Below are 27759 nucleotides of genomic sequence, written 5' to 3' on the forward strand. Positions count from 1 at the left end.
ATTCATTAAAAGAAGAATGTATTCACATCACGCTGCGCCTTGGTCTCCTCACTATGACGAACGTGACAAGACCCTCATGTCAAATTGAGTCGAAGGCTTTTTTGAAATCAACAAAGCATGAGAAAACGTTGCCTTTGTTTTGGTTAGTTTGTTGGCCAATTAGGGTGTGCAGAGTGAATACGTGGTCTGTCGTACGATAATTTGGTAAAAAGCTAATTTTCCAAAGGTTGCTGTTGACGCATATCTCACAGTAGGGTGAAATTTGTCTCCACTTTTGTGGATTGGGGTGAGCAGTCCTTGGTTCCAAATATTGGGGAAGATGCCAGAGCTGAGGATGATGTTAAAGAGTTTTAGTATAGCCAACTGGAATTTGTTGTCTGTATATTTGATCATTTCATTGAGGATACCATCAACACCACAGGCCTTTTTGGGTTGGAGGGTTTTTATTTAGTCCTGTAGTTCCTTCAAGGTAGTTGGAGATTCCAGTGGCTTCTGGTAGTCTTTAATAGTTGATTCTAAGATGTGTATTTGATCATGTCTATGTTTTTGCTGTTTGTTCTTTGTTATAGAGCCAAAAGGTTTGGAGAAGTGGTTTACCCATACATCTCCATTTTTGATAGATAATTATTTGTGTTTGTTTACTGTTTTCCAATTTTCCCAAAAGTGATTAGAGTCTATGGATTCTTCAATTACATTGAGCCGATTTCTGTTCCTTCTTTTTCCGTAGTGTATTTCTGTATTGTTTTAGTGATTCTCTCTCGCTCTCTGTGACCAGCATGTAAACAGCAGGTACATGGAAACCTCCTAAATGATGACTGATCAGAGATGAGTGGCATGCTTGGAGCACCTTGATAACAGATCTTGACCATTACAGCTGACTGGATGAGGACCTAAAAATAATCAGCAGGCTCACCTCGCAGCCAAACCTCGAGTCATCAACAGAAAGGACCAGGATCAATGGTTTTTGCAGGTTGAAACACTTTGGGGTCAATCTCGGGAGAAAGAGAGAACCAGTGGCAAGAAAGTATGTGATGGCTTTGGAATTACATGTACTTCTGTGTAAACGGTCGTAGTGCAGGGTGGGAAACGTATGTGATGGCTTTGGAATTACATGTACTTCTGTGTAAACGGTCGTAGTGCAGGGTGGGAAACGTATGTGATCCCTTTGGAATTACATGTACTTCTGTGTAAACGGTCGTAGTGCAGGGTGGGAAACGTATGTGATCCCTTTGGAATTACATGTACTTCTGTGTAAACGGTCGTAGTGCAGGGTGGGAAACGTATGTGATCCCTTTGGAATTACATGTACTTCTGTGTAAACGGTCATAGTGCAGGGTGGGAAACGTATGTGATCCCTTTGGAATTACATGTACTTCTGTGTAAACGGTCATAGTGCAGGGTGGGAAACGTATGTGATGGCTTTGGAATTACATGTACTTCTGTGTAAACGGTCGTAAAATCTGATCTTCATCTAAGTCACAACAATAGACAAACACAGTCTGCTTAAACTAATAACACACAAAAAAGTATAAGTTTTCATGCCTTTATTGAACACACCGTGTAAACATTCATAGTGCAGGGTGGGAAAAGTATGTGAACGCTTGGATTTAATAACTGGTTGACCCTTCTTTGGCAGCAATAACCTCAACCAAACGTTTTCTGTAGTTGCGGATCAGACTTTTTTTCAGGAATTTTGGACCATTCCTCTTTACAAAACTTTCAGTTCAGCAATATTCTTGGGATGTCTGGTGTGAACCACTCTCTTGAGGTCATGCCCCAGTATCTCAATCGGGTTGAGGTCAGGACTCTGACTGGGCCACTCCAGAAGGAGTATTTTCTTCTGTTGAAGCCATTCTGTTGTTGATTTACCTCTCTGTTTTGGGTCATTGTCCTGTTGCATCACCCAACTTCTGTTGAGCTTCAATTAGCAGACAGATGGCCTTACATTCTCCTGCAAAATGTCTTGATAAACTTGGGAATTCATTTTCCCGTCGATGATAGCAAGCTGTCCAGGCCCTAAGGCAGCAAAGCAGCCCCAAACCATGATGCTCCCTCCACCATACATTACAGTTGGGATGAGATTTTGATGTTGGTGTGCTGTGCCTTTTTTTCTCCACACATAGTGTTGTGTGTTGCTTCCAAACAACTCATCTTTAGTTTCATCTGTCCACAGAATATTTTGCCAGTAGCGCTGTGGAACATCCAGGTGCTCCTCTGTGAACTTCAGACGTGCAGCAATGTTTTTTCGGGGACAGCAGTGGCTTCTTCCGTGGTGTCCTCCCATGAACACCATTCTTGTTTAGTGTTTTACGTATCGTAGACTGGTCAACAGAGATGTTAGCATGTTCCAGAGATTTCTGTAAGTCTTTAGCTGACACTATAGGATTCTTCTTAACCTCATTGAGCATTCTTCTCTGTGCTCTTGCAGTCATCTTTGCAGGACAGCCACTCCTAGGGAGAGTAGCAACAGTGCTGAATTTTCTCAATTCATAGACAATTTGTCTTACCGTGGACTGATGAACATTAAGGCTTTTAGAGATACTTTTGTAACCCTTTCCAGCTTTATGCAAGTCAACAATTCTTAATCTTGGGTCTCCTGAGATTTATTTTGAGGCATGGTTCACATCAGGGAATGCTTCTTGTGAAAGCAAACAAAAAAATTGAGTGTTTTTTAAAAGGCAGGGCAGCTCTAACCAACATCTCCAATCTCGTCTCATTGGTTGGACTCCAAGTTAAATGACTCATGAATCCAGTTAGGTTTTGGAGAAGTCATTAGCCTTGGGGTTCACATACTTTTTCCAACCTACACTGTGAATGTTTAAATTGTGTATTCAATATAGACAAGAAAAATACAATAGTGTGTGTGTTATTAGTTTAAGCAGACTGTGTTTGTCTGTTGTTGTGACTCAGATCTAATTTTATGACCCATTTATGTAAAAATCCAGATAATTCCAAAAGGGTTCACATACTTTTTCTTTCCAGTGTATTTGTGGAATACTTGGGAGTCCTTGAAATCTCTTCAGAGCTCTAAAGGGGTCTGGGGGCGTCATCCCTGGAGTTTAGGCCAAACACACAGAAAGTTGGACCAGGGTCTGATGGAGCTGAGGTTTACCTCTTGTTATCCTCTTTGGGAGCAGTATTTTTGACGTCCGGATGAAAACGTGCCCAAAGTAAACTGCCTGTTACTCAGGCCCAGAAGCTAGGATATGCATAAAACACTCTAAAGTTTCTAAAACTGTTAAAATAATGTCTGTGAGTATAACAGGCCTTTAATGGCAGACGAAACCCCGAGGACAAACCATCCAACAAAACAAAAATTCAGCCTACCACTGTTTCCAATGGCTGTCATGTTTTTTTACGAGGTGAAATCCTCCAGGATTGCAGTTCCTAGGGCATCCACTAGATGTCAACAGTCTTTAGAAAGAGTTTCAGGCTTGTTTTTGGAAAAATTAGCTAGAATTTGTAGTTTCTCTAAGTGGCTCCCATTTAGGCTGTAGTGTTTTCATGCACGTGGATGAGAGCGTGTTCTTTGTTGTTTATCTCCAGTAAAGATATTAACGATTCTCCGTCTTACATTGTATTGTTTATTTACATATTAGGGTACCTGAGGTTTGATTTTAAATGTTGTTTGACTTCTTTGGAGAAGTTTATTGGTAACGTTTGGGATTCATTTTGAAGGAGGGAAACCGGTGGATTATTGAATGAAGCGCGCCAGCTAAACTGAGTTTTTGGGGATATAAAGAAGGAATTTATCGAACAAAGGGACCATTTGTGATGCAGCTGGGACCTTTTGGAGTGCCAACAGAAGAAGATCTTCAAAGATAAGGCATTTATTATATCGCTATTTCTGACTTTCGTGGCGCAACTGCCTGGTTGAAAAATGTTTTTCATGCTTTTGTATGCGGAGCGCTGTCCTCAGATAATCGCATGGTGTGCTTTCGCCGTAAAGCCTTTTTGAAATCTGACACAGCGGATGGATTAACAAGAAGCTAAGCTTTATTTTGATGTATGACACTTGTATTTTCATGAATGTTAAATATTTCTATTTCTGTCATTTGTATTTAGCGCTCTGCAATTTTGCCGGATGTTGTCGAGGTGGGTCGCTAGCGCCACGCTTAACCATAACAACGATTTATACTAGAACAGAAGGTCTCCTTTGGGAGGGTAAAGGTACATCTTCTGTAGGCTATAGGTCAGAGGTCACAACACACCTGTGGGAATCCTATTGATGCTGTTGCTGCCATTACTCTTTAAGTCAGAGTTATGGGATACAGCTATCTGTTCTCTGTGCTAAATCTGGCTTACGCGAAGATCAGATCACCATAGCTTTACACTAGTCTCAAGCCACTCTCTATACTAGCTATAACTAAATATAAGCAGTATGTTTTCCAAAATTAGACCTTTCCTATATTAGACCAGAACAGACGAATCCAAAATGGTGGCAGATGACTTTGGCGTTTAGGTGAAGAAGGTGGCCCTGGCCATGGGAGCATCACTAAGTGAACAGGATTTACACTGTATTCCCAGAGAGATGAGATTACAGGGTGAAGCAGGGAGGAGGGAGGGAGGGAGGGAGGGTAGAGAAGGCCATCAGTCAGTAGCAGACATCACAGCAGCCAGAGGAGCAGCCAGAGGAGGGCATCAGTCAGTAGCAGACATCACAGCAGCCAGAGGAGGGCATCAGTTAGTAGCAGACATCACAGCAGCCAGAGGAGCAGCCAGAGGAGGGCATCAGTCAGTAGCAGACATCACAGCAGCCAGAGGAGCAGCCAGAGGAGGGCATCAGTCAGTAGCAGACATCACAGCAGCTAGGGGAGGGCATCAAAAATACATATTTTAGAAATGATTATGTAACAGAGATTAAGAACGTACCATGAGCTCACTCCACAGCCAGCTTGAAATGTCCGATCGGTCAAACGGTTAGTTTCGTTGTCAAGGAGGGCGGTCACGTGTGTCTGCGAGCAGAGAATCACTGGTTGGAGCCCAGTATGGGACAGAGACAGTGGAGGAAACTATACTGTTAGCACCACACTGACGTCTGATTTCATTTACATAACAACACAATAATCGTAATAGGGCCATCTTCTGCACTAGACAAGGTCCTGCGTTAAAGTCTCGTAACAAATCGCATACACATACTAATCGTTTATTCACAAACTGCCTTTATTAGCTGTCTAAATCGATTTGGATACAAACATCTACTAAAGTTGTATATCATATCAATATTACTATTATCAACATTCAGTGAATGACTCTTCACCAAATAGACCATTCCTTCCCTATGCAGCCACATTCTATCTACAGTTCTTCTATTACCCCATCTGATGAGGAGGCTGAGGCCATGATGCAGACTGCTGACGGAGACCATCGACTACAGTGGTCAGCGGCTGGGGAAAGGCCTTTTTTTAGATCAGAGTAAATAACTTTATATGGACAGTTGGGACATGATCCTAGATCAGCACAGTTACCAGAGACGGAAGAGGAAGCGAGACATCTCACTCGCTCTTTTTTTCCTGGGTTATATACAGTCAAGGAACTAAGCAGACCAGACCCAGCTACTAATGCATTGGTTCCTATGGGAGAGCCACTCCTTATTAAGCAGACCAGACCCAGCTACTAATGCATTGGTTCCTATGGGAGAGCCACTCCTTATTAAGCAGACCAAACCCAGCTACTAATGCATTGGTTCCTATGGGAGAGCCACTCCTTATTAAGCAGACCAGACCCAGCTACTAATGCATTGGTTCCTATGGGAGAGCCACTCCTTATTAAGCAGACCAGACCCAGCTACTAATGCATTGGTTCCTATGGGAGAGCCACTCCTTATTAAGCAGACCAGACCCAGCTACTAATGCATTGGTTCCTATGGGAGAGCCACTCCTTATTAAGCAGACCAGACCCAGCTACTAATGCATTGGTTCCTATGGGAGAGCCACTCCTTATTAAGCAGACCAGACCCAGCTACTAATGCATTGGTTCCTATGGGAGAGCCACTCCTTATTAAGCAGACCAGAACTGTGACCAATTTCTTTTCAAAGTGGGACACCTTCAATTATACACTTTGGTACTACTCTGAGAAATTTTTTTTAAATTCGGGTCCTGGCCTGCACCGAGATATTTATGTATTATTATTTATTATTTTATTTGACCTTTATTTAACTAGGCAAGTCAGTTAAGAAGAAATTCTTATTTTCAATGACGGCCTGGGAACAGTGGGTTAACTGCCTGTTCAGGGGCAGAACGACAGATTTGTACCTTGTCAGCTCTGGGGTTTGAACTTGCAACCTTCCGGATACTAGTCCAACGCTCTAACCACTAGGCTACCCTGCCGCCCCATATATGGCCACTAGAGGTCAGCAGAGAACGGGTTGTTCACAGGGCCAGTCTGGTACTGTTCCAGTCAACACAACAAAGCAAGCTTATTACTCATGGACCAATATCTTTAGCAAGTACAGAGGTTACTTCTGGTTAAAAAAAATTGTCACAAAGACATCACTTGATCGCATAGAGACCTTGCATCCCTACAAATGTTGAGCCTGATATTCAAACAGGGGGTAATGGATGTTATGGATTGTAATGAGTATCCACAACATTGGTATGTGAGGAACATTACTGTAGCTGGCTGGTGGGATTGTAATGATTATTGGACGTTAGCTAGAACATTTAATTATAATTAATATAACAGGATTACTCACGTCTACCCAACAGACCCAGGTTATCTTCTACCTCCCCCCCAACTCCTACCACCTATCAACAACTCCCTCTCATCCTCCTCTTCCTCATCTGTAGACAAGCCTGCCTTTACTCATTTGAATACATACTTTTTACAAGTCTGTTCTACTTTGAATACTTCCTGTATTCATTTGAATGTAATGTTCTTTGCGAAATTAATTCCTTTACCACACAGCACTCTCGCAGGAACGAAATTACACTGTGGTGTGAAAGGACATGACCTCGCTCACGCGACACAACCTCCAACTACCACACTTAACATTTCGGTAGACACTGCTGAAGTTGAATACATGACTCACTGCAATGATAGATCCTGTGTTTTCCAAGTCGCCCCTCATCTACTCTCTCAGACCCAGATACAACGCTGTTCTCTCTCTCTCCTCCAGAGTTGTCTGACTTTGTCATGCTGGAGAAGAATTCCAAGAAGTAGAGGTCAGAGAATGGTTAGAAGGGTCTTCACCAACGAAGAAGTAGAGGTCAGAGAATGGTTAGAAGGGTCTTCACCACCGAAGAAGTAGAGGTCAGAGAATGGTTAGAAGGGTCTTCACCACCGAAGAAGTAGAGTAGGATGTTATGGCAGAGTGGAGAGAAAGAGAGAAGGAAACATTTCTCTGGATGTGAGCTTTGTTGCTTTGCTGAGACATTGTTGACTCCATGGGTAGTTCTTGTCTGGCCTCTAAAAACTAATGATGATACTAAGACTTATGTAATACTTAATCAGGTATGTGATTTTTTCCTGTTTGTACTTTGAGTCATGATAGTAGACATTTGGGAGTGGAGAGAAAACAGTGTTTGACCTTATTGCTGTACTTCATGACCTTTTGTCTGTATAGAACACCTTTGTTAATGGTGGATTAGAGGTTTTCAGATACACACGTTATCAGGGCGGATATATTCTCACTCGGCAGGTCCCTAAAGCCAAAACATAATGTACCACAACCAACCAAGAAGGTGGCCTTCAACTCTAGATTAAATGTTGTGAAAACCTTAAGGCAAAACTGCTCGATGGTGGTATTGCCAACCTGCATTTTTTATCCTGTGTTGACTATACCGCCTACTCAGGAGGCACACAAAATTATATTCAGCTGAGTGACATGAAATCCTGTTCAACTGACGGACACGAAACACCAGACACACAAACGTAATTCTTTATTCATAATAGATGTGTTATTAAATTAACGTACATTCAACAACAAAAAAAAGTGAAAAGACAAAAACGATAAACATTACGCCCCTTTGTGTTTCAGTACAATGGATCACTCAGCACATCGTCAGCAATAAGAGTCAGGAAGGTTATCCCATGGGACAAGAGAGCTGTTGAAAATAAACTCCAGCAAAAATAGGAGAGTACTATATGTTCTCACAGTACTACATTGCGAGTCATCTGTAGAGGAACCATTTAGTGAGTCATCTGTAGAGGAACCATTTAGTGAGTCATCTGTAGAGGAACCATTTAGTGAGTCTAAATATAAAGCTCGCCACCATTGGACTCTGGAGCAGAGGAAATGCGTTCTCTGGAGTGATGGATCACTCTACACCATCTGGCAGTGCGACGGACAAATCTGGGTTTGGCGGATGCCAGGAGAACGCTACCTGCTCGAATGCAATAGTGCCAACTGTAAAGTTTGGTGGAGGAGGAATAATGATCCGGGCTAGGCCCCTTAGTTTCAGTGAAGGGAAATCTTAATGCGACAGCATCCAATGACATTCTAGACAATTCTGTGCTTCCAACTTTGTGGCAACAGCTTGGGGAAGGCCCTTTCCTGTTTCAGCATGACACAGCCCCCATGGACAAAGTGAGGTCCATACAGAAATGGTTTGTCGAGCTCAGTGTGGAAGAACTTGACTGGCCTGCACAGAGCCCTGACCTCCACCCATCAAACAACTTTGGGATGAATTGGAACGCAGACTCAGAGCCAGGCCTAATTGCACAACATCAGTGCCCGACCTCAATAATGCTCGTGGCTGAATGGAAGCAAGTCCCCCCAGCAATGTTCCAACATCTAGTGGAAAGCCTTCCCAGAACAGTGGAGGATGTTAAAGCAGCGAAGGGTGGACCAACTCCATATTAATGCCCATGATTTAGGAATGAGATGTTCGACGAGCAAGGGGTCCACATTGTTTTGTATATATACATCTCTGTATATGTGTGTCAAAAGGCTGTGGTAGCCATGCTGGTTGAGTGTGACCTTGAATTCTAAATAAATCACAGTAAATCACCAGCAAATCACCCCCACACTATCACACCTCCACGGTGGGAACCACACATGCGGAGAACATCCGTTTCATCACAGAGCTTGAAGGTTTTTTGCGACTGCACTTGTAGAAACTTTCAAAGTTCTTGACATTTTCCGGATTGACTTCATGTCTTAAAGTAATGGACTGTCGTTTCCCCTTTGCTGATGAGCTGTTCTTGCCATAATATGGAATTTTACCCAATAGGGCCATCTTCTCTATACCACCCCTACCTTGTCACAACACAACTGATTGGTTCAAACAAATTAAGAAAGAAATTCCACATATTACATTTGAAGGCACACCTGTTAATTGAAATGCATTCCAGGTAACTACCTCATGAAGCTGGTTGAGAGAATGCCAAGAGTATGCAAAGCGGTCATCAAGGCAAAGAGTAGCTACTTTGAAGAATCTCAAATATAAAATATATTTTTATTTGTTTCACACCGCTTTGGTGACTACATTATCCCATATGTGTTATTTCATAGTTCTGATGTCTTCACTACTCTACAATGTAGTACATGGTAAACATAAGGAAAAACCTGTGAATGAGCAGGGGTGTCCAAACTTTTGACTGGTACTGTGTGTACACACACGCATTCTAAAGTTTGGGCTCACTTAGAAATGTCTTTGTTTTTGAAAGAAAAGCAAAAAATATAAATTGTCCATTAAAATAGCATCTAATTTATCAGAAATACATGTAGACATTGTTAATGTTGTAAATTACATTTTTTAAATGGAATATCTACATAGGCGTACAGAGGCCAATTATCAGCAACAATCACTCCTGTGTCCCAATGGCACGCTGTGTTAGCTAATCCAAGTTCATTTTTAAAAGGCTAATTGATCATTAGAAAACCCTTTTGCAATTATGTTAGCACAGCTGAAAACTGTTGTGCTAGTTAAAGAAGCTATAAAACTGGCCTGTTTTAGACTAGTTGAGTATCTGGAGCGTCCACATTTGTGGGTTCGATTACAGGCTCAAAATGGCCAGAAACAAATAACTTTCTTCTGAAACTCAGTCTATTCTTGTTCTGCGAAATGGAAGTCATTCTATGCAAGAAATTGCCAAGAAACTGAAGATCGCGTACAATGCTGTGACCTACTCCCTTCACAGAACAGCGCAAACTGGCCCTAACCAGAATAGAAAGAGGAGTGGGAGGCCCCGGTGCACAACTGAGCAAGAGGACAAGTACATTAGAGTGGCTAGTTTGAGAAACAGACGCCTCACAAGTCCTCAACTGGCAGCTTCATTAAATAGTACCTGCAAAACACCCGTCTCTACGTCAACAGTGAAGAGGCGACTCCGGGATGCTGGTCTTCTAGGCAGAGTTGCAAAGAAAAAGCCATATCTCAGACTGGCCAATAAAAGATTAAGATGGTCAAAAGAACACAGACACTGAACAGAGGAACTCTGCCTAAAATGCCAAACCTGTCAGATGGCAGATGTTCACTAATAGGGATGTAAACAAATTTGTGCACAACATTTGAGAGAAATAAGCTTTTTGTGCATACGGAACATTTCTGGGATGTTTTATTTCAGCTCATAAAACCAACACCATGTTGAATTTATATTTTTTTGTTCAATAATATATAAATATACAGTTTATGACTATTTTTTTAATCCTACGGGAGGTGGTCGTTGCCGTAGCAACCTTGAGTGAGTTAGTTCCTGAGTTCACTGGCGCATGTAGAGAGTGATGAGGCCTGCACGGTGGAGTTGTTGCCACAGTGCCATCTCCATCCTCATGTCGTGGTTAATGAAGAAACCCACTGGGTGATATTGGCGGTCAAAGTAGTGGTCGGAATATTTCACATAATCTGGAGTCATGAAGCCATACGCGCTCACCTGTTTTCAAACACGACAGACAGAAGGAGAGAGGGGTAGAGAGAGGGGGTGGGGAGCAGAAGGAGAGAGGGGTAGACAGAGGGGGTGGGGAGCAGAAGGAGAGAGGGGGTGGGGAGCAGAAAGAGAGAGGGGGTGGGGAGCAGAAAGAGAGAGGGGGTGGGGAGCAGAAGGAGAGAGGGGTAGAGAGAGGGGTGGGGAGCAGAAGGAGAGAGGGGGTGGGGAGCAGAAGAGAGAGGGGGTGGGGAGCAGAAAGAGAGAGGGGTGGGGAGCAGAAAGAGAGAGGGGTGGGGAGCAGAAAGAGAGAGGGGTGGGGAGCAGAAGAGAGAGAGGGGTGGGGAGCAGAAGGAGAGAGGGGTAGAGAGAGGGGGTGGGGAGCAGAAGGAGAGAGAGGTAGAGAGAGGGGGTGGGGAGCAGAAGGAGAGAGAGGTAGAAAGAGGGGTGGGGAGCAGAAGGAGAGAGAGGTAGAAAGAGGGGGTGGGGAGCAGAAGGAGAGAGAGGTAGAAAGAGGGGTGGGGAGCAGAAGGAGAGAGAGGTAGAGAGAGGGGTGGGGAGCAGAAGGAGAGAGAGGTAGAGAGAGGGGGTGGGGAGCAGAAGGAGAGAGAGGTAGAGAGAGGGGTGGGGAGCAGAAGGAGAGAGAGGTAGAGAGAGGGGGTGGGGAGCAGAAGGAGAGAGAGGTAGAGAGAGGGGGTGGGGACAGAAGTCAGTTGCTGCAGTCACAACCTTTTATTTATTATCTAGTGTTCCATGCCTCAAGAACAATGATTACCATATGGGCCTTTGCTTTAGGCAGTGATCGGAGCAGAATGTAGTATTTCTGTTTTACAGGGCTTTTGAAGACTATCAGGGTCAGAGTAAATGCTGGCCAACTGGAGGGTCAGTGCAGTCATGTCCAGAGAGTTATTGTTTAATGGCTAGTCATTGGTGGGTCGTCCCGTACCTGGTCACAGGTGTGTATCGCAGCCAGCAGCATCACAGCACCTGTTGATGGACGGTAGATGTCCTTGTATTTGGTCTGCATGGCGTGGGCCCGGAGGAACCTACGACATAAAACACAAGAGAACATTTAAACAATACAGCTGGTCGACACATTAAAATAGGTGTCCAAGAAAATTATCTTCAGGGATAATGGATTTTGTCCTTTCCTAAAATGCCCTTGCTGGAGAAAAGGTTGTGGACAGACCAGACCTGGCTGCCACCTTTTCCTTGTTGAGAGGAGAGCCAACCCCACACCACACAGGCCTGATTAGTATGCACCCGAACAGAGTCATGGTATAATAATTACCTTTAAGTGTTAGATGGTGTGGGATGGAGTTCTGGCCTCCTTGGTGACATCACCAGGTGGTAAATGAGTTAATAGACCAATAAGAGAGATCCAAACCTTTCTGCCAATAACAGCTATTCTTCAGTTTTCCCCTCCCCAGTCAGACTACTCCCAGAGAGTCTTAGCAAAATCCTCGCTTGAGAAATTTCTCTTTGCTAAGAAGCTATTTTTTGTTTTCAATTCAAAATGGTTAAAAAAAAAATGTTTTAAATCACAGTAAGGTAATTATTTGATATGGAGATAAAAATGGGCACTGCCACTCAACCAGGGTTGGGATCAGTTACAGCCACTCAACCAGGGTTGGGATCAGTTACAGCCACTCAACCAGGGTTGGGATCAGTTACAGCCACTCAACCAGGGTTGGGATCAGTTACAGCCACTCAACCAGGGTTGGGATCAGTTACAGCCACTCAACCAGGGTTGGGATCAGTTACAGCCACTCAACCAGGGTGGGATGGGCCATCAACCAGGGTTACAGCCACTCAACCAGGGTTGGGATCAGTTACAGCCACTCAACCAGGGTTGGGATCAGTTACAGCCACTCAACCAGGGTTGGGATCAACCAGGGTTGGGACAGCCACTCAACCAGGGTTGGGATCAGTTACAGCCACTCAACCAGGGTTGGGATCAGTTACAGCCACTCAACCAGGGTTGGGATCAGTTACAGCCACTCAACCAGGGTTGGGATCAGTTACAGCCACTCAACCAGGGTTGGGATCAGTTACAGCCACTCAACCAGGGTTGGGATCAGTTACAGCCACTCAACCAGGGTTGGGATCAGTTACAGCCACTCAACCAGGGTTGGGATCAGTTACAGCCACTCAACCAGGGTTGGGATCAGTTACAGCCACTCAACCAGGGTTGGGATCAGTTACAGCCACTCAACCAGGGTTGGGATCAGTTACAGCCACTCAACCAGGGTTGGGATCAGTTACAGCCACTCAACCAGGGTTGGGATCAGTTACAGCCACTCAACCAGGGTTGGGATCAGTTACAGCCACTCAACCAGGGTTGGGATCAGTTACAGCCACTCAACCAGGGTTGGGATCAGTTACAGCCACTCAACCAGGGTTGGGATCAGTTACAGCCACTCAACCAGGGTTGGGATCAGTTACAGCCACTCAACCAGGGTTGGGATCAGTTACAGCCACTCAACCAGGGTTGGGATCAGTTACAGCCACTCAACCAGGGTTGGGATCAGTTACAGCCACTCAACCAGGGTTGGGATCAGTTACAGCCACTCAACCAGGGTTGGGGTTCAACCAGGGTTGGGATCAGTTACAGCCACTCAACCAGGGTTGGGATCAGTTACAGCCACTCAACCAGGGTTGGGATCAGTTACAGCCACTCAACCAGGGTTGGGATCAGTTACAGCCACTCAACCAGGGTTGGGATCAGTTACAGCCACTCAACCAGGGTTGGGATCAGTTACAGCCACTCAACCAGGGTTGGGATCAGTTACAGCCACTCAACCAGGGTTGGGATCAGTTACAGCCACTCAACCAGGGTTGGGATCAGTTACAGCCACTCAACCAGGGTTGGGATCAGTTACAGCCACTCAACCAGGGTTGGGATCAGTTACAGCCACTCAACCAGGGTTGGGATCAGTTACAGCCACTCAACCAGGGTTGGGATCAGTTACAGCCACTCAACCAGGGTTGGGATCAGTTACATTTCAATACAAAAAAAACTAAACAAAAATGACAGAAGTGCATATATTATATATATATATTATTGGAACCTCAACATCAGAGGACCTCTTTAACCATTGTAGGAAGAGTTCTCGATCATAAAGTGGCTCCCCACCCAAAACAGTTGGGACTTCAAAAGGGGTTTCTTTAATACCTTTGTCCAGGTGTGTGTATATATATATATATAATCAGAGCTCAGCTGTGATTCGGATTAGCCACAACAACTCTCCTAAAGACTATGTGCTTTGTACTAAGATAACGCACTTCCCCCCCTTGTAAAAATAAAAAATGTACACACCTGTTTCTGATGTAGCGTATGAAATCTGGATGGTACATCTTCAACTTTTCTACGGTCACATTTCCTCCAAAGTATGTGGGAGGTCTAAAAAGGGAAAAACATAAACAGATAACAGTATAGGGTAGCCTAGTGGTTAGAGTGTAGGGACGGCAGGGTAGCCTAGTGGTTAGAGTGTAGGGACGGCAGGGTAGCCTAGTGGTTAGAGTGTAGGGACGGCAGGGTAGCCTAGTGGTTAGAGTTTAGGGACGGCAGGGTAGCCTAGTGGTTAGAGTTTAGGGACGGCAGGGTAGCCTAGTGGTTAGAGTGTAGGGACGGCAGGGTAGCCTAGTGGTTAGAGTGTAGGGACGGCAGGGTAGCCTAGTGGTTAGAGTGTAGGGACGGCAGGGTAGCCTAGTGGTTAAGAGCGTTGGCCTAGTAACCGAAAGGTTGCAAGTTGGAATCCCCGAGCTGACAAGGTACAAGTCTGTCGTTCTGCCCCTGAACAAGGCAGTTAACCCACTGTTCCTAGGCCGTCATTGAAAATAAGAATTTGTTCTTAACTGCCTTGCCTAGTTAAATAAAGATTCATTTTTTAAAAATTAAACATTAGTAAATAAAGAAGGAATACTTGGGGATATTGAGGGTATTTAATTACAATGGAAATCCACATAGATGCTGTGTGGGCAATGAAATCAAAACCTCCATGGAGATGAACCCATCCGGTATCTTACGTTTTGCTCCTTTCTGGTCCTCTCTCTACTGGAGTGTGTGTGGCAGCTGCTTTCATCAGCAGATAATCCCTGTCATGGTCTGGCAGGAAGACATAGCGTGTCTCCTACAGGATAAAGACAGAGAACGAGGGGAATGCATGACTAGACTATAAAAAAAATGTAAATGAAAGTTAAGAGTTTGTCTGGAAATGAATTAAAGAATGGAGGATGAAGTTTATTCCCAGTGAGTAAATGTGATCGTGAACCATCAGCATCATCATGATGGAAGTGTTCACCTCAGAGAGGGGTGGTCCTCTGTAGCCCGCTCCGGCGTAGCTCCTCATGGAGTTACGGAGTGTGTTGGTGGAGAACGTGTAGAAGGATGTTCTGGAGCCCACATCCTGCTCAAAGCCTTTAATGACAGCTCCGTTGGTCCTGGAGTAACAACAGAAGCATGGAACAGAACTTTGTCAATAACCAATATAAACATTTTAAAAAATAAAATTAAAATAAAAGTTCCTGGTTCGAATATCAGAGCCGACGAGGTGGAGAAAAATAACCTGCCACCGTGCGCCTTTGAGGCACTGAACCCAAATTGCTTCAGGGGTGCTGGACAATGGTGACCCTGGCCATGACCTCACTCCCTGCGGGTGTCTCAGGGGGAGCTGGGATATGCAAAGAAAACACATCTCTATTACATAGTCCCTTGTGACAAAGCTCTTAAAAGAAAAGGACGGGAGTGGAATGGACTCTACCCATGTGTCTTTATCCTACTGTTTTACCAAACTGTCAATATAACCACCTCCCAAATGATTATCTTTATACAACACAGGAACACTGTCAAAGACGACCAATTACAACACAGGACACACAGGAAGGAACACTGAACAGACAACCACGGCATGAAGGAACATGAACACTGTCAATGACCCCACACTCAGGTAACCACAGAAACCAGATGCATGCTTCATTCAACAGACTCTTGAGGAGCCCTTGAAATCAGCCATCCTGAATGACAAAATGAAACACAGGATGAAGGCCAACTGTACTAACATAACACACATTCCAAGGAACATTCCACTTAAGAAGGTCCAACCACCCCCGCAGGCTATTGAGGAAGTCAAGACTGAACAAGGTCAAAGACAGCGTCTCACCTGAATACGTAGTCATGCTGGTCAATCTCATGGCCTTTCTTTGACTCATTCAGAATCCCTCCGTTGCCCACGACAGCACAGCGGACACACCGTGAGCCGTTGCTACGACGAGCCCAGTCATCAAACATGTGCCAGTTGGCTGACGTGTTGAGAACAGATAGGGTCGACACCAGAGCTGCAACAACAAATGCATTCCAATGTAATAAAATAACTGGTGAAGACAGCCAACCAACAGATGAAATTTCTGCCTCGCGCACATTTCCAATGGACGACTACTACGCTCAACTGTCAGTGTCTCGTCTCACTAGCTGGGAGGCGTGGGTAAAGTCCACGGGGTAAAAACAGTGGAATCATGCTATCGTTTACTCTTGTAGATGTGAGCTGATAGGAGGTTCCCATGCATCTGTGAAGTTGTGCAGATGTACTCAATCGACTGACCATAAAGGGCCGTGTTTCCCATCTCTGAAGCCATGTAACATCTTTATTGGGGTGACCATGGATCATAGGGCACTGGAGTTAGACAGTGGCAGACAACGATGTGGAACTAAATTGTTTGTCGTCAGCATGTGAACATGATTTGTCAGCCAATTTTCAAATAATAGTTGGTATGGAGTAACACATTGAAACGTTCTTGTCAACATGTATTGAAAGTACCTACTGTTAAAGTCTAGGTTTGCCCAGCCATGAGTCCCTGGATACAGTCGGAGGCGCTGGTACTGTTCTGGAGTGGCATGCTTGGCCCACTGAAGCACAGGGATCCTGCCCAGAAACCGTACCCCAAAGTCTGTCTGGGGCACCCTGCTACGAATACTGTCTGGACAGTCCTGGATGGAATAACGTTCAGAAAGTTGAAGCTCATTTACTGTATTTCAATACAATTTCAAAACTCTAAAATACTATTTGGAGAACAGTGAAAACAAGTAAAAATGACCCCAGACATTATCACCTTGGCTGCTGTAGCTTCATTCACAAACACATAGCCTATTAGCTATTAGCCGCTACACATTAACTCAGCACTGGGTAGACCGCGTGATGATGCCGCTACAACATTCTATGGCGATGACACAAAGAGGGTAGCACAAGAGAACAGATTCTGGGAAACCTGTACTATGACATCATATCCTGTCATTGTCACGGTACAGGGGGCCAGCACAACCTAATGTCCTTATAGAACAATAAGTGACTCAACATCAGCATCATTAAAACTGAACGAACGGTGTAATTTTACCATGCAGACCTGCAGTTACACAAAGGTCATTGTAAAGTGGGTGATTCAAGCACTGGATGCTGATTGGCTGACAGCCGTATACCATGGGTATGATTTTTATGTTCTGCTCTAATTACGTTGGTAACCAGCTTATAATAGCAACAAGTCACCTCGGGGGTTTGTGGCATATTGCCAATATACAATGGCTAAGGGCTGTGTCCAGGCACTCTGCATTGCACCTAAGAACCTCCCTTATCCCTCGGGCCTTACTCCTTAAATTATATATAACTGTTATATATAACTTTCCACACAACATAATATGTGGGGCGGCAGGGTAGCCTAGTAGTTAGAGTGTTGGACTAGTAACCGAAAGGTTGCAAGTTCAAATCCCCGAGCTGACAAGGTACAAATCTGTCGTTCTGCTCCTGAACAGGCAGTTAACCCACTGTTCCTAGGCCGTCATTGAAAATAAGAATTTGTTCTTAACTGACTTGCCTAGTTAAATAAAGGTAAAATAAAAAATGGACATGACTTATTTTTTTATTAAAAAGAAGGTTCCGAACCTCGGTGTCCCCTCATAGCTACGGTCTTGTATCAAACGAGGCCATTTAGGTCTTCATCATCAGGGTAACTACTCACTGTTTCTGAGGAACACTGAATCATGGAAAGTCAACGAGTGGGAGATAAGCAGACAAAGAGTTTGATGGGAGTTGTGCATACCACTCCACTAAACAAAAAAAAAAGGTAGAGATAAAGAGATTGGAGATTGCATTGAACCGTACGGTGTTCTTTTACCACCCACATGTCCGGATCAAATAAAAACATATGCTTCACATCTTATCTGTCTTATGAAAGATATCAAGACGAAACAGTCCACGCCAGTGAGAAACCACCACATGGAGTGGAGAGTTCTGCGTTGTGGTCGACCGTATTTAGTCTATATTATAGGAAAAATAGGAAGCAGAATTCCTTTTAAACTGAAATGACTGTTTTGGCAAATGAACCTCAGCCATTGTTCATATGAAATGTACAATGTTCTTTCCTCGTCTCGGTTGACCGTGAGATGACGCTGCAACATTCTTCTATAGTGATGACACAAGGAGGGTAAGAGCAAGAGAACACAGTCTGGGACACATGTCATATATTTGCCATTATACGCGAGTCCAAAGAAAACACCAGCCAGTTTTCAATGGCATTCATTCAACTAGACATCCCACACAAACACAAACACCAGCCAACATCATTGCAGAACATCAAGTCCTTAGAACATCTGTGTGATTAACACTGAACTAGTGGTGGAATTTTACCATGCAGACCTGCAGTTAAATTAAAAAAAGGTAATTATTCAACTGGGCTTATTTCCACATAATGTAATATGGAGATTGCTTAAGATGCCCCAGAGCTTATCAAATTGCTGTATGAATTACACGTTGGTGATGACCTTTTGGGTTGTGTAATCTGGTGATTAACTAGAGTATCACTCATGTCATCTGACTGAGATTTAAACAGATATCCACTGTCCTTATTTTATAACAAAGTGGGGCTTCCTTGCTTCATGTGTCTGAAAGTACAATCAGTCAGCATTAACTGCAAGGAGACCACAGGCCTCCTAAGGTCTCTGAAGTAGACAGCAATCACAACAAACACATCGAGTAACAGGAACAGATCAGAAAAAGGAACTTCAACTCACTGTTTGAGGTGGGGCATCTTCACTGTAGTAGCTGTCGCCAATGAAGGGTGGCTCTGTTGGTTTGGCGGACTTGAGGAGAGCACCTTTAAGATCAGAGCCCTTGGTAGTCCTGGCTCCAAGTTCTGTTGACGGTCTGACTCTGGCAGGGGATGTGGACTTCACCTTTAAACTTAAAGGTGTTGGTGGTGCGATACTACTATTATCTGACAGCGTATTGACAACAAGAGGTTCTTCAGGGTCATGTAACCTGGCAAGAGACAAAACACACACCTTCGAGCTGAAACCAGTGTCACCTTAACTGTCCTGGGTAATGTCAAATGTGTCAAATGTCGTTGTCTCCTGCTACCCAATTGTGGAAAAACTCACATATTTCTCTAACACAATCAAAAGTTCCTCAGTAACAGCTGAAATATGTTGATTCTGTATCTGACTCGGCAGAAACAGCACACGCTCTGTCAACTGTGGTCATGTGACCCAAATGGAGCAGAAAAGCTGAACCTAAAATGGCTTTCTAAACATTATCTAGGGTTGAGCCTAGTTATTATAAAGTGTTGTCAGATTTCACCATTATTGAAATGTATTTTACACAAACCTACAACTTCTCTTCTTCCAGGCTAATTTGTGGTCGAGTCTGGATAATGTCTGACCCCAATTATTCAACTGGTCGATAGGCTTTGGTCGACCAATATTTTGTTGTTGTCGTCCGGGACAACCCTAGTCTTGATTTATTCTGAGTAAAACAGTACGGAGAAGTGGTATGCTATTCAATGTGCCAATGGTAGAGCTGCATCGTGTTTGGTAGGGAAAGACGACAATCGTCCGTCTCATAAAATGACCTGTATCCTCCACATTGATGTTGGCCAAGTGCACTTATATTAAATAAACAATAAGGCCTGATTGTGTCTGGATGTATTTTCAGGACAACAAAATGCCAAAGAGCTCTACAGAGTAATATTGCCCCAATGCACCCGGTCATATCTGGACCTGTGTCCTCCAGTCATTTAATGAAGGACAAAGGTAATCAACCAAAATTGGATTAGGGTGTAACCGATACCTGTGACAATCTGAGATCAAAAAGGTGATAGTCGCCACCAGGAAATACAACTGAAGGACTGATGCATCATGGACTATCCATTCTCTCATAAGAGGCTCTCGAGCAGACAGAAAAACCCATGGATGATGTAAAAAATACCCCCTTTTCCACATAAATGCTAATGTTTTTGTCGTGCAATAGCAGAATTCCCCTTCTCCATAAACTGTTCATCATTCCCCGGCCTGTCTAAATACAGTGATCTCCATTTGTGTTAATAGACGATGACCCCAAAGCAAAAATGCATTTGGAAAGACAGTTTGGAACAAAAAGGAGTGGCAGAACAGGCCGATTTCAAATAACTGGCATTCAGATAAAATCACTGCTTAGGTGAAACCCAAGGGCTATGGCAGGGAGGGAGGGAGGGAGGCAGGCAGAGAGGCAGAGACAGACAGGCAGAGAGGCAGAGAGGCAGAGACAGACAGGCAGGCCATCAAAATGACAGACCTGCTGAACCTTAAACCACTCAAATGTATGATTTAGTCTCACAGCGAGAGAAATACAGCTGCTTCCACTACTACTGACATTACTACCAGACTGACATTTCACATGTAACCCCATTCTGTTGCTCTCCATTGGTTTTAATGTTAGCCCAGCTGCTTCCACTACTACTGACATTACTACCAGGCACTAGTATATACATTCATTCCACTAGTATATACATTCATTCCACTAGTTAATACATTCATTCCACTAGTATATACATTCATTCCACTAGTATATACATTCATTCCACTAGTATATACATTCATTCCACTAGTATATACATTCATTCCACTAGTTAATACATTCATTCCACTAGTATATACATTCATTCCACTAGTTAATACATTCATTCCACTAGTAAATACATTCATTCCACTAGTATATACATTCATTCCACTAGTATATACATTCATTCCACTAGTATATACATTCATTCCACTAGTTAATACATTCATTCCACTAGTAAATACATTCATTCCACTAGTTAATACATTCATTCCACTAGTAAATACATTCATTCCACTAGTTAATACATTCATTCCACTAGTATATACATTCATTCCACTAGTTAATACATTCATTCCACTAGTATATACATTCATTCCACTAGTATATACATTCATTCCACTAGTATATACATTCATTCCACTAGTTAATACATTCATTCCACTAGTATATACATTCATTCCACTAGTATATACATTCATTCCACTAGTATATACATTCATTCCACTAGTATATACATTCATTCCACTAGTATATACATTCATTCCACTAGTATATACATTCATTCCACTAGTTAATACATTCATTCCACTAGTTAATACATTCATTCCACTAGTATATACATTCATTCCACTAGTTAATACATTCATTCCACTAGTATATACATTAATTCCACTAGTATATACATTCATTCCACTAGTATATACATTCATTCCACTAGTTCAGCCTTTTAATAAATTAAAATCCCTCAGAATCTTTGCTTTTGAATTACACACACACATTCCCAGACAGTAGCTAGGGTTCCATCCATTCCCAGACAGTAGCTAGGGTTCCATCCATTCCCAGACAGTAGCTAGGGTTCCATCCATTCCCAGACAGTAGCTAGGGTTCCACCCATTCCCAGACAGTAGCTAGGGTTCCATCCATTCCCAGACAGTAGCTAGGGTTCCATCCATTCCCAGACAGTAGCTAGGGTTCCATCCATTCCCAGACAGTAGCTAGGGTTCCATCCATTCCCAGACAGTAGCTAGGGTTCCATCCATTCCCAGACAGTAGCTAGGGTTCCATCCATTCCCAGACAGTAGCTAGGGTTCCATCCATTCCCAGACAGTAGCTAGGGTAGGCTAACTGCCTTGTTCAGGGGCAAAACAACAGATTTTTACCTTGCCAGCTCGGGGATTTGATCTAGCAACCTTTCGGTGACTGGCCCAACGCTCTAACCATTAGGCTACCTGCCGCCCCATATTCAAGCGAATATTCTATTTAAAAAAAATCTAAAGTTCAATGTGTTTCCATCGCATTTCAACACTGCCAATAGTTGTCACAAAAACTGTTGGGTTAAATAGCAAATGTGCCTATTCTGGTCTTGTCAAGTGTGCTTTAGTCAACAGCTGGCAGATACTGTGCAGGTAGGCCGTGTATGCAGGCTGTGCGGGATATTTGTATTTATTATGGATCCCCATTATGTGCTGCCAAAGCAGAAGCTACTCTTCCTGGGGTCCAGCAAAAATAAGGCAGTTTATACCATTTTAAAAACATTACAATGCATTCACAACACAGCGCACTCAGGCCCCTAGTCTACATGAGATTATTATGGATAAGCGTGAGACTATTTAAAAATGTGTCAAAACGACAGTCAAGCATTGATCATCATGTCACCACATTAAGGGCCTTTGATATGAATTGGAAAAGGAGCATCACGATCGAGTGCCTTCACCACCCGGCGAAGCTCAACATAAACTATTGAATCTGTAGCCTTCTGAACGGCATGGTTTCCCCAGGTTATATGATGTTTCTTATATTCATATTTGCTCATAAAAAAAGGCGTTTCTGCCTCCATTTCTCACATGATAAAAAAAAAACATTTTACAGACACAAAAAGATCCCACCATGTCAAACGAAACAAATGATTTTGTCGGCATTTACAAAATTATACCGAAACTTTGCCGTTTCCGTCACAGCCGTCGTGATATTAATTTATACGGTATAACTTCTCACAAACTGTGAATGGAAACATTGTTAGAAGTTTAATATTTTCCACCAGGAGTTTTAGATTGTTGCATGGTTGTTGGTTTACCTCTTGGGTTCCTGTGTGTACCAGATGCCAGGGAATTGTGTCAGGTTCAGGTTGTCCATGCCCCAGGTGATCTCAAGGTTCAAATAGATGATATAGATGACTGGCAGGAAGCTGACACCCAGGAAGCACAGCCATAGCCTCCTCTGGAGCCCCATGCTCGTCATCGTGGACCTGAGCCTGAGCAGCCGGCTGCGTGTGTGCCCTTTCCCTTCCATTGAGGAGGAATGTGGGGAGTAACCAATGTCCTTCTGAGGAGGATGTTCAGGTTTTCAGGGGAGCAACGAGGAAAGAGACGAGGGCTGGAGTTGACTGTAAAATGAGTCCACAGAGGTGCACACTACTCTGGGGCCTCTCTTACCACATGACAGTCTGGAGAGACAGAGAGAGGAGAAACGGACATAGATAAAATGGAGAGAGCAAACTTTACCGTGTCAACAGAGTTGCTCCCAATAATCCCTTTTTAATTAAACCTTTGACCACAAAAATACAGTCTCTCTGTATTCTTTCAGATCCCTCTATTTTAGGGGCAGATGGGTATTTACTTTGGACTGTTCATTGCCACTGATGAATCATGGTACAGGAACTCCCTCTGACCAGGTGAAGCCTTCATCCTTCCAGAATAATACAGTGATGGCAGAGTAACTGTCAAAATGTACCATCTCTGACAACCCTGCTCAACCGGTTTAACCCTGCTCAAACCCGTTTAACCCTGCTCAACCCTGGTAAACCCACTATCCCTAAACCAGACAAGAAGAGGGTCATGATGACTGACTTGTGATAAGTCAAATAAAATGTTATTGGTCACACACACAACATATGTAGCAGATGTTATTGCGGGTGTAGTGAAATGTTTGTGTTCCTAGCTCCAACAGTACAGTAATATCTAACAATTCACAAATCTAAAAAGTAAAAGAACGGAATTAAGAAATATATAAATAGTAGAATGAGTAATGTCAGAGTGGCATTGACTAAAACATAGTAGAATAGAATACAGTATTTACATATTGGATGAGTAAAGCAGTATGTGAACATTATTAAAGTGACTAGTGTTCCATTATTAAAGTGACCAGTGTTCCATTATTAAAGTGACTAGTGTTCCATTATTAAAGTGACCAGTGTTCCATTATTAAAGTGACCAGTGTTCCATTATTAAAGTGACCAGTGTTCCATTATTAAAGTGACCAGTGTTCCATTATTAAAGTGACCAGTGTTCCATTATTAAAGTGACCAGTGTTCCATTATTAAAGTGACCAGTGTTCCATTATTAAAGTGACCAGTGTTCCATTATTAAAGTGACCAGTGTTCCATTATTAAAGTGACTAGTGTTCCATTATTAAAGTGACTAGTGTTCCATTATTAAAGTGACCAGTGTTCCATTATTAAAGTGACCAGTGTTCCATTATTAAAGTGACCAGTGTTCCATTATTAAAGTGACCAGTGTTCCATTATTAAAGTGACCAGTGTTCCATTATTAAAGTGACTAGTGTTCCATTATTAAAGTGACTAGTGTTCCATTATTAAAGTGATTAGTGTTCCATTATTAAAGTGACTAGTGTTCCATTATTAAAGTGACTAGTGTTCCATTATTAAAAGTGACCAGTGTTCCATTATTAAAGTGACCAGTGTTCCATTATTAAAGTGACTAGTGTTCCATTATTAAAGTGACCAGTGTCCATGTACACTGCTCAAAAAAATAAAGGGAACACTAAAATAACACATCCTAGAACTGAATGAATGAAATATTCTTATTAAATACTTTTTTCTTTACATAGTTGAATGTGCTGACAACAAAATCACAAAAATTCTCAATGGAAATCAAATTTATCAACGCATGGAGGTCTGGATTTGGAGTGACTCTCAAAATTAAAAGTGGAAAACCACACTACAGGCTGATCCAACTTTGATGTAATGTCCTTAAAACAAGTCAAAATGAGGCTCAGTAGTGTGTGTGGCCTCCACGTGCCTGTATGACCTCCCTACAATGCCTGGGCATGCTCCTGATGAGGTGGCGGATGGTCTCCTGAGGGATCTCCTCCCAGACCTGGACTAAAGCATCCGCCAACTCCTGGACAGTCTGTGGTGCAACGTGGCGTTGGTGGATGGAGCAAGACATGATGTCCCAGATGTGCTCAATTGGATTCAGGTCTGGGGAACGGGCGGGCCAGTCCATAGCATCAATGCCTTCCTCTTGCAGGAACTGCTGACACACTCCAGCCACATGAGGTCTAGCATTGTCTTGCATTAGGAGGAACCCAGGGCCAACCGCACCAGCATATGGTCTCACAAGGGGTCTGAGGATCTCATCTCGGTACCTAATGGCAGTCAGGCTACCTCTGGCGAGCACATGGAGGGCTGTGCGGCCCCCCAAAGAAATGCCACCCCACACCATGACTGACCCGTCGCCAAACCGGTCATGCTGGAGGATGTTGCAGGCAGCAGAACTCCAGACTCTGTCACGTCTGTCACGTGCTCAGTGTGAACCTGCTTTCATCTGTGAAGAGCACAGGGCGCCAGTGGCGAATTTGCCAATCCTGATGAGTTGGGCAGACCTCACCACCCTCGAGAGAGCCCTGCAGTTGCATGGAGGTACAGTTGCCGTACCAGCCGGTGATACAGCCCGACAGGATGCTCTCAATTGTACATATTAAAGTTAGTGAGGGTCGTAGGGGCCAAGAAGGAATTTCTTCAGCCTCATGTCTGTGTGGGATAACAATTTCAGAATGTCAGTGATGTGTACGCCGAGGAACTTGAAGCTTTTCACCTTATTCACTGCGGTCCCAAGGATGTAGATAGGGGGGGGGGGGGGGGTGCTCCCTCTGCTGTTTCCTGAAGTCCACGATCAGACCCTTTGTTTTGTTGACGTTGAGGGAGAGGTTATTTTCCTGCCACAAGTACTGGAAACACCAGGAAACCAGAATCACATCTCTACTCTGAGGAAATGTCTCTGTCCCAAGTGGCTCAGGTCAAAAGTAGTGGACTACATAGAAATAAAACATTCATGTAAAAAAAACAAAAATGGCCTTTGGAGGGCAATCAATGTATTGTTCACATGCTCCTCCCCCTGGCTGTGACGAACCACGAGGAACGTTTCGAATGTCAACAGTTACTCTGACAGAGTACAATCATTAACACCTGTATGAGAACACGCACTTCTATACCTCATCTGTCACCGCCCTCTGATTACAATGACATGGTAAACACAGTGCTGGGCGGATAACATGGCCTTAGGGCACTACATTCTGTTCCGATTGGATTTACATGAGTGAAATACATACTCCTAAACATCAGATTAACCTTGTCTGTTTACCCTAGCCTTGGGATGTGGAGTGGCCAAAGCCACATTCCTGCTTCATGTGGGACTGCAGCTATTAGCATACCGTAACATTTAGACTAAAAAAAGAAAGATAGCAATACAAACTATACAGAAGCTTCTCACCTAAAACCATACCACACATAGTGTTGCGCACTTGATCAATGCCACGATTCAAAAGAGTGTGGATATTATAAAAGCCTTTACATTTTCAATTGGGCTAAAAGAGAAAAAATATATATATTGTCTACTGGTATTAAAGGTCATTCTTGCAGGGGCATGTGATGTGGGAGAGCTATTGTCGTCTATATGCTGTACCACTCAGAGAGTCATGTCCAACCAGGTCACCAGGAGGGATCAGACAATTATGAAGAAAATGGACTACTTTAAAATGAAGGTGGCCTCAAATGGCACTACTCATTCTGTCACATACACTAGAATGACACAGATACAAAAGGGTGAGTCTGTGTGTGGGAGACATCTGTTACGGTCATATCTCCATGTTACAGTGCTTGTAAACCAGACAGACGTCCACCTCCGGAGGTAGTGTGGGAGACATCTACACCCCCCTCTGGAGTTAGCCATCTAGCGTGCTCCGGACACCTGTGTGAAAGCTTTACTGAGGAAGTGTAGTTTGGTTAGATGGCAGTATCCATAGCTGTATGGCTGTGGAACGGTTACATTCTGTCTCACTGATGAAATAAAAATAAATTAAATTAAAAGGCCATATATTTCCAAGCCCATATCGCATGCATTGATTATCAATGTTAAAACACAGTTTTGAGATTGTAGTTCACATGAGCCAGTTGTTGGGCTGATGGATGAAAACTGTAGGGAGAAGGAAGAATGTGTTCAGCTGTCCTGGATTCAGTTTGTGTTGTCAAAGTAGTGTAGAGTAAATCTTTGAAACATACCAAAATGTAATAAATTCATCAGTAAACATTTATCAAACTACTGTAAGACGGAGGTCATTAAAAATGTCAACTATTTACTTTCCCTGACTTATTCTTCAGTGTTTGTTTGAAGATAAATGACCAGGGAATGGAAGGAAAACCTTGATCCTCAGATTAGCGCTGTTCAACACATCTGTGAAAACTTTGACATTTGGTGGAGAATAGAGACAGCAAACATTTTACCCTAAAAAAGGTATTAAAATGTATTTTATAATCTTGGCTGTGCTATCTGTCACCTTTTTTTCCATTCAGTTGAATAATGATGATAATAAAATACTTTCCCCTCTTTTGATTTAATTCTCCTAAAAATCTGAATGAATCCTAAGAAGAAAAAAGCTGTAAACTTAATGGTATTTGTTAAAGTTCATGTTTTGCACCGATTACCATGATCACCCTCAGAGAAACAGCAAGTCACTACTCTGAGATCTCTCTCCCCCCTTTTCACAACACAAAGCTAAACATAGAAAATAAAAAGTTAAAATGTCCCCATATCCACTTACCTGTGACGAGTCTTCTTTAGTGACAGTTGTCTGTCTGCATAGTAGGAGAGTAGCGACAGTAGAAAGTCATCTAAACCAGAATAACTCTTTGACTAATAGACCGGAGCGCCGGCACAGCACAGCATGGGCGGGACGATTGTGAAATGAGCAACAGATGCTGGCAATTGGGAGAGAGGGAACATTTACTACGGGGTGTAATCATTAGTCCAAACCGTTTTGTTTTGCAACGAAAACTAGCGTTTCTATTTGACA

At 43.2% G+C, this 27759-nt stretch overlaps 1 protein-coding gene across 1 annotated transcript; it reads right to left on the reverse strand.

Moving 5' to 3' along the window:
* Positions 1-7866: 7866 nt before the first annotated feature.
* LOC115121789 (alpha-N-acetylgalactosaminide alpha-2,6-sialyltransferase 2-like) lies at positions 7867-27655 on the reverse strand. The gene is made up of 10 exons (XM_029650926.2): positions 27508-27655; positions 22745-23113; positions 18867-19113; positions 16628-16793; positions 15970-16144; positions 15112-15250; positions 14837-14940; positions 14127-14210; positions 11754-11853; positions 7867-10816 (listed from the first exon to the last, which is right to left on the reverse strand). Exons 2-10 carry the CDS (start codon positions 22957-22959, stop codon positions 10646-10648), a joined length of 1401 nt encoding a protein of 466 aa, XP_029506786.1. The 5' UTR covers positions 22960-23113; positions 27508-27655; the 3' UTR covers positions 7867-10645.
* Between the last annotated feature and the right edge of the window lie 104 nt (positions 27656-27759).

This window comes from Oncorhynchus nerka, linkage group LG16 (genome assembly GCF_034236695.1).
Source record: "Oncorhynchus nerka isolate Pitt River linkage group LG16, Oner_Uvic_2.0, whole genome shotgun sequence".
NCBI classification, from domain to species: domain Eukaryota; kingdom Metazoa; phylum Chordata; class Actinopteri; order Salmoniformes; family Salmonidae; genus Oncorhynchus; species Oncorhynchus nerka.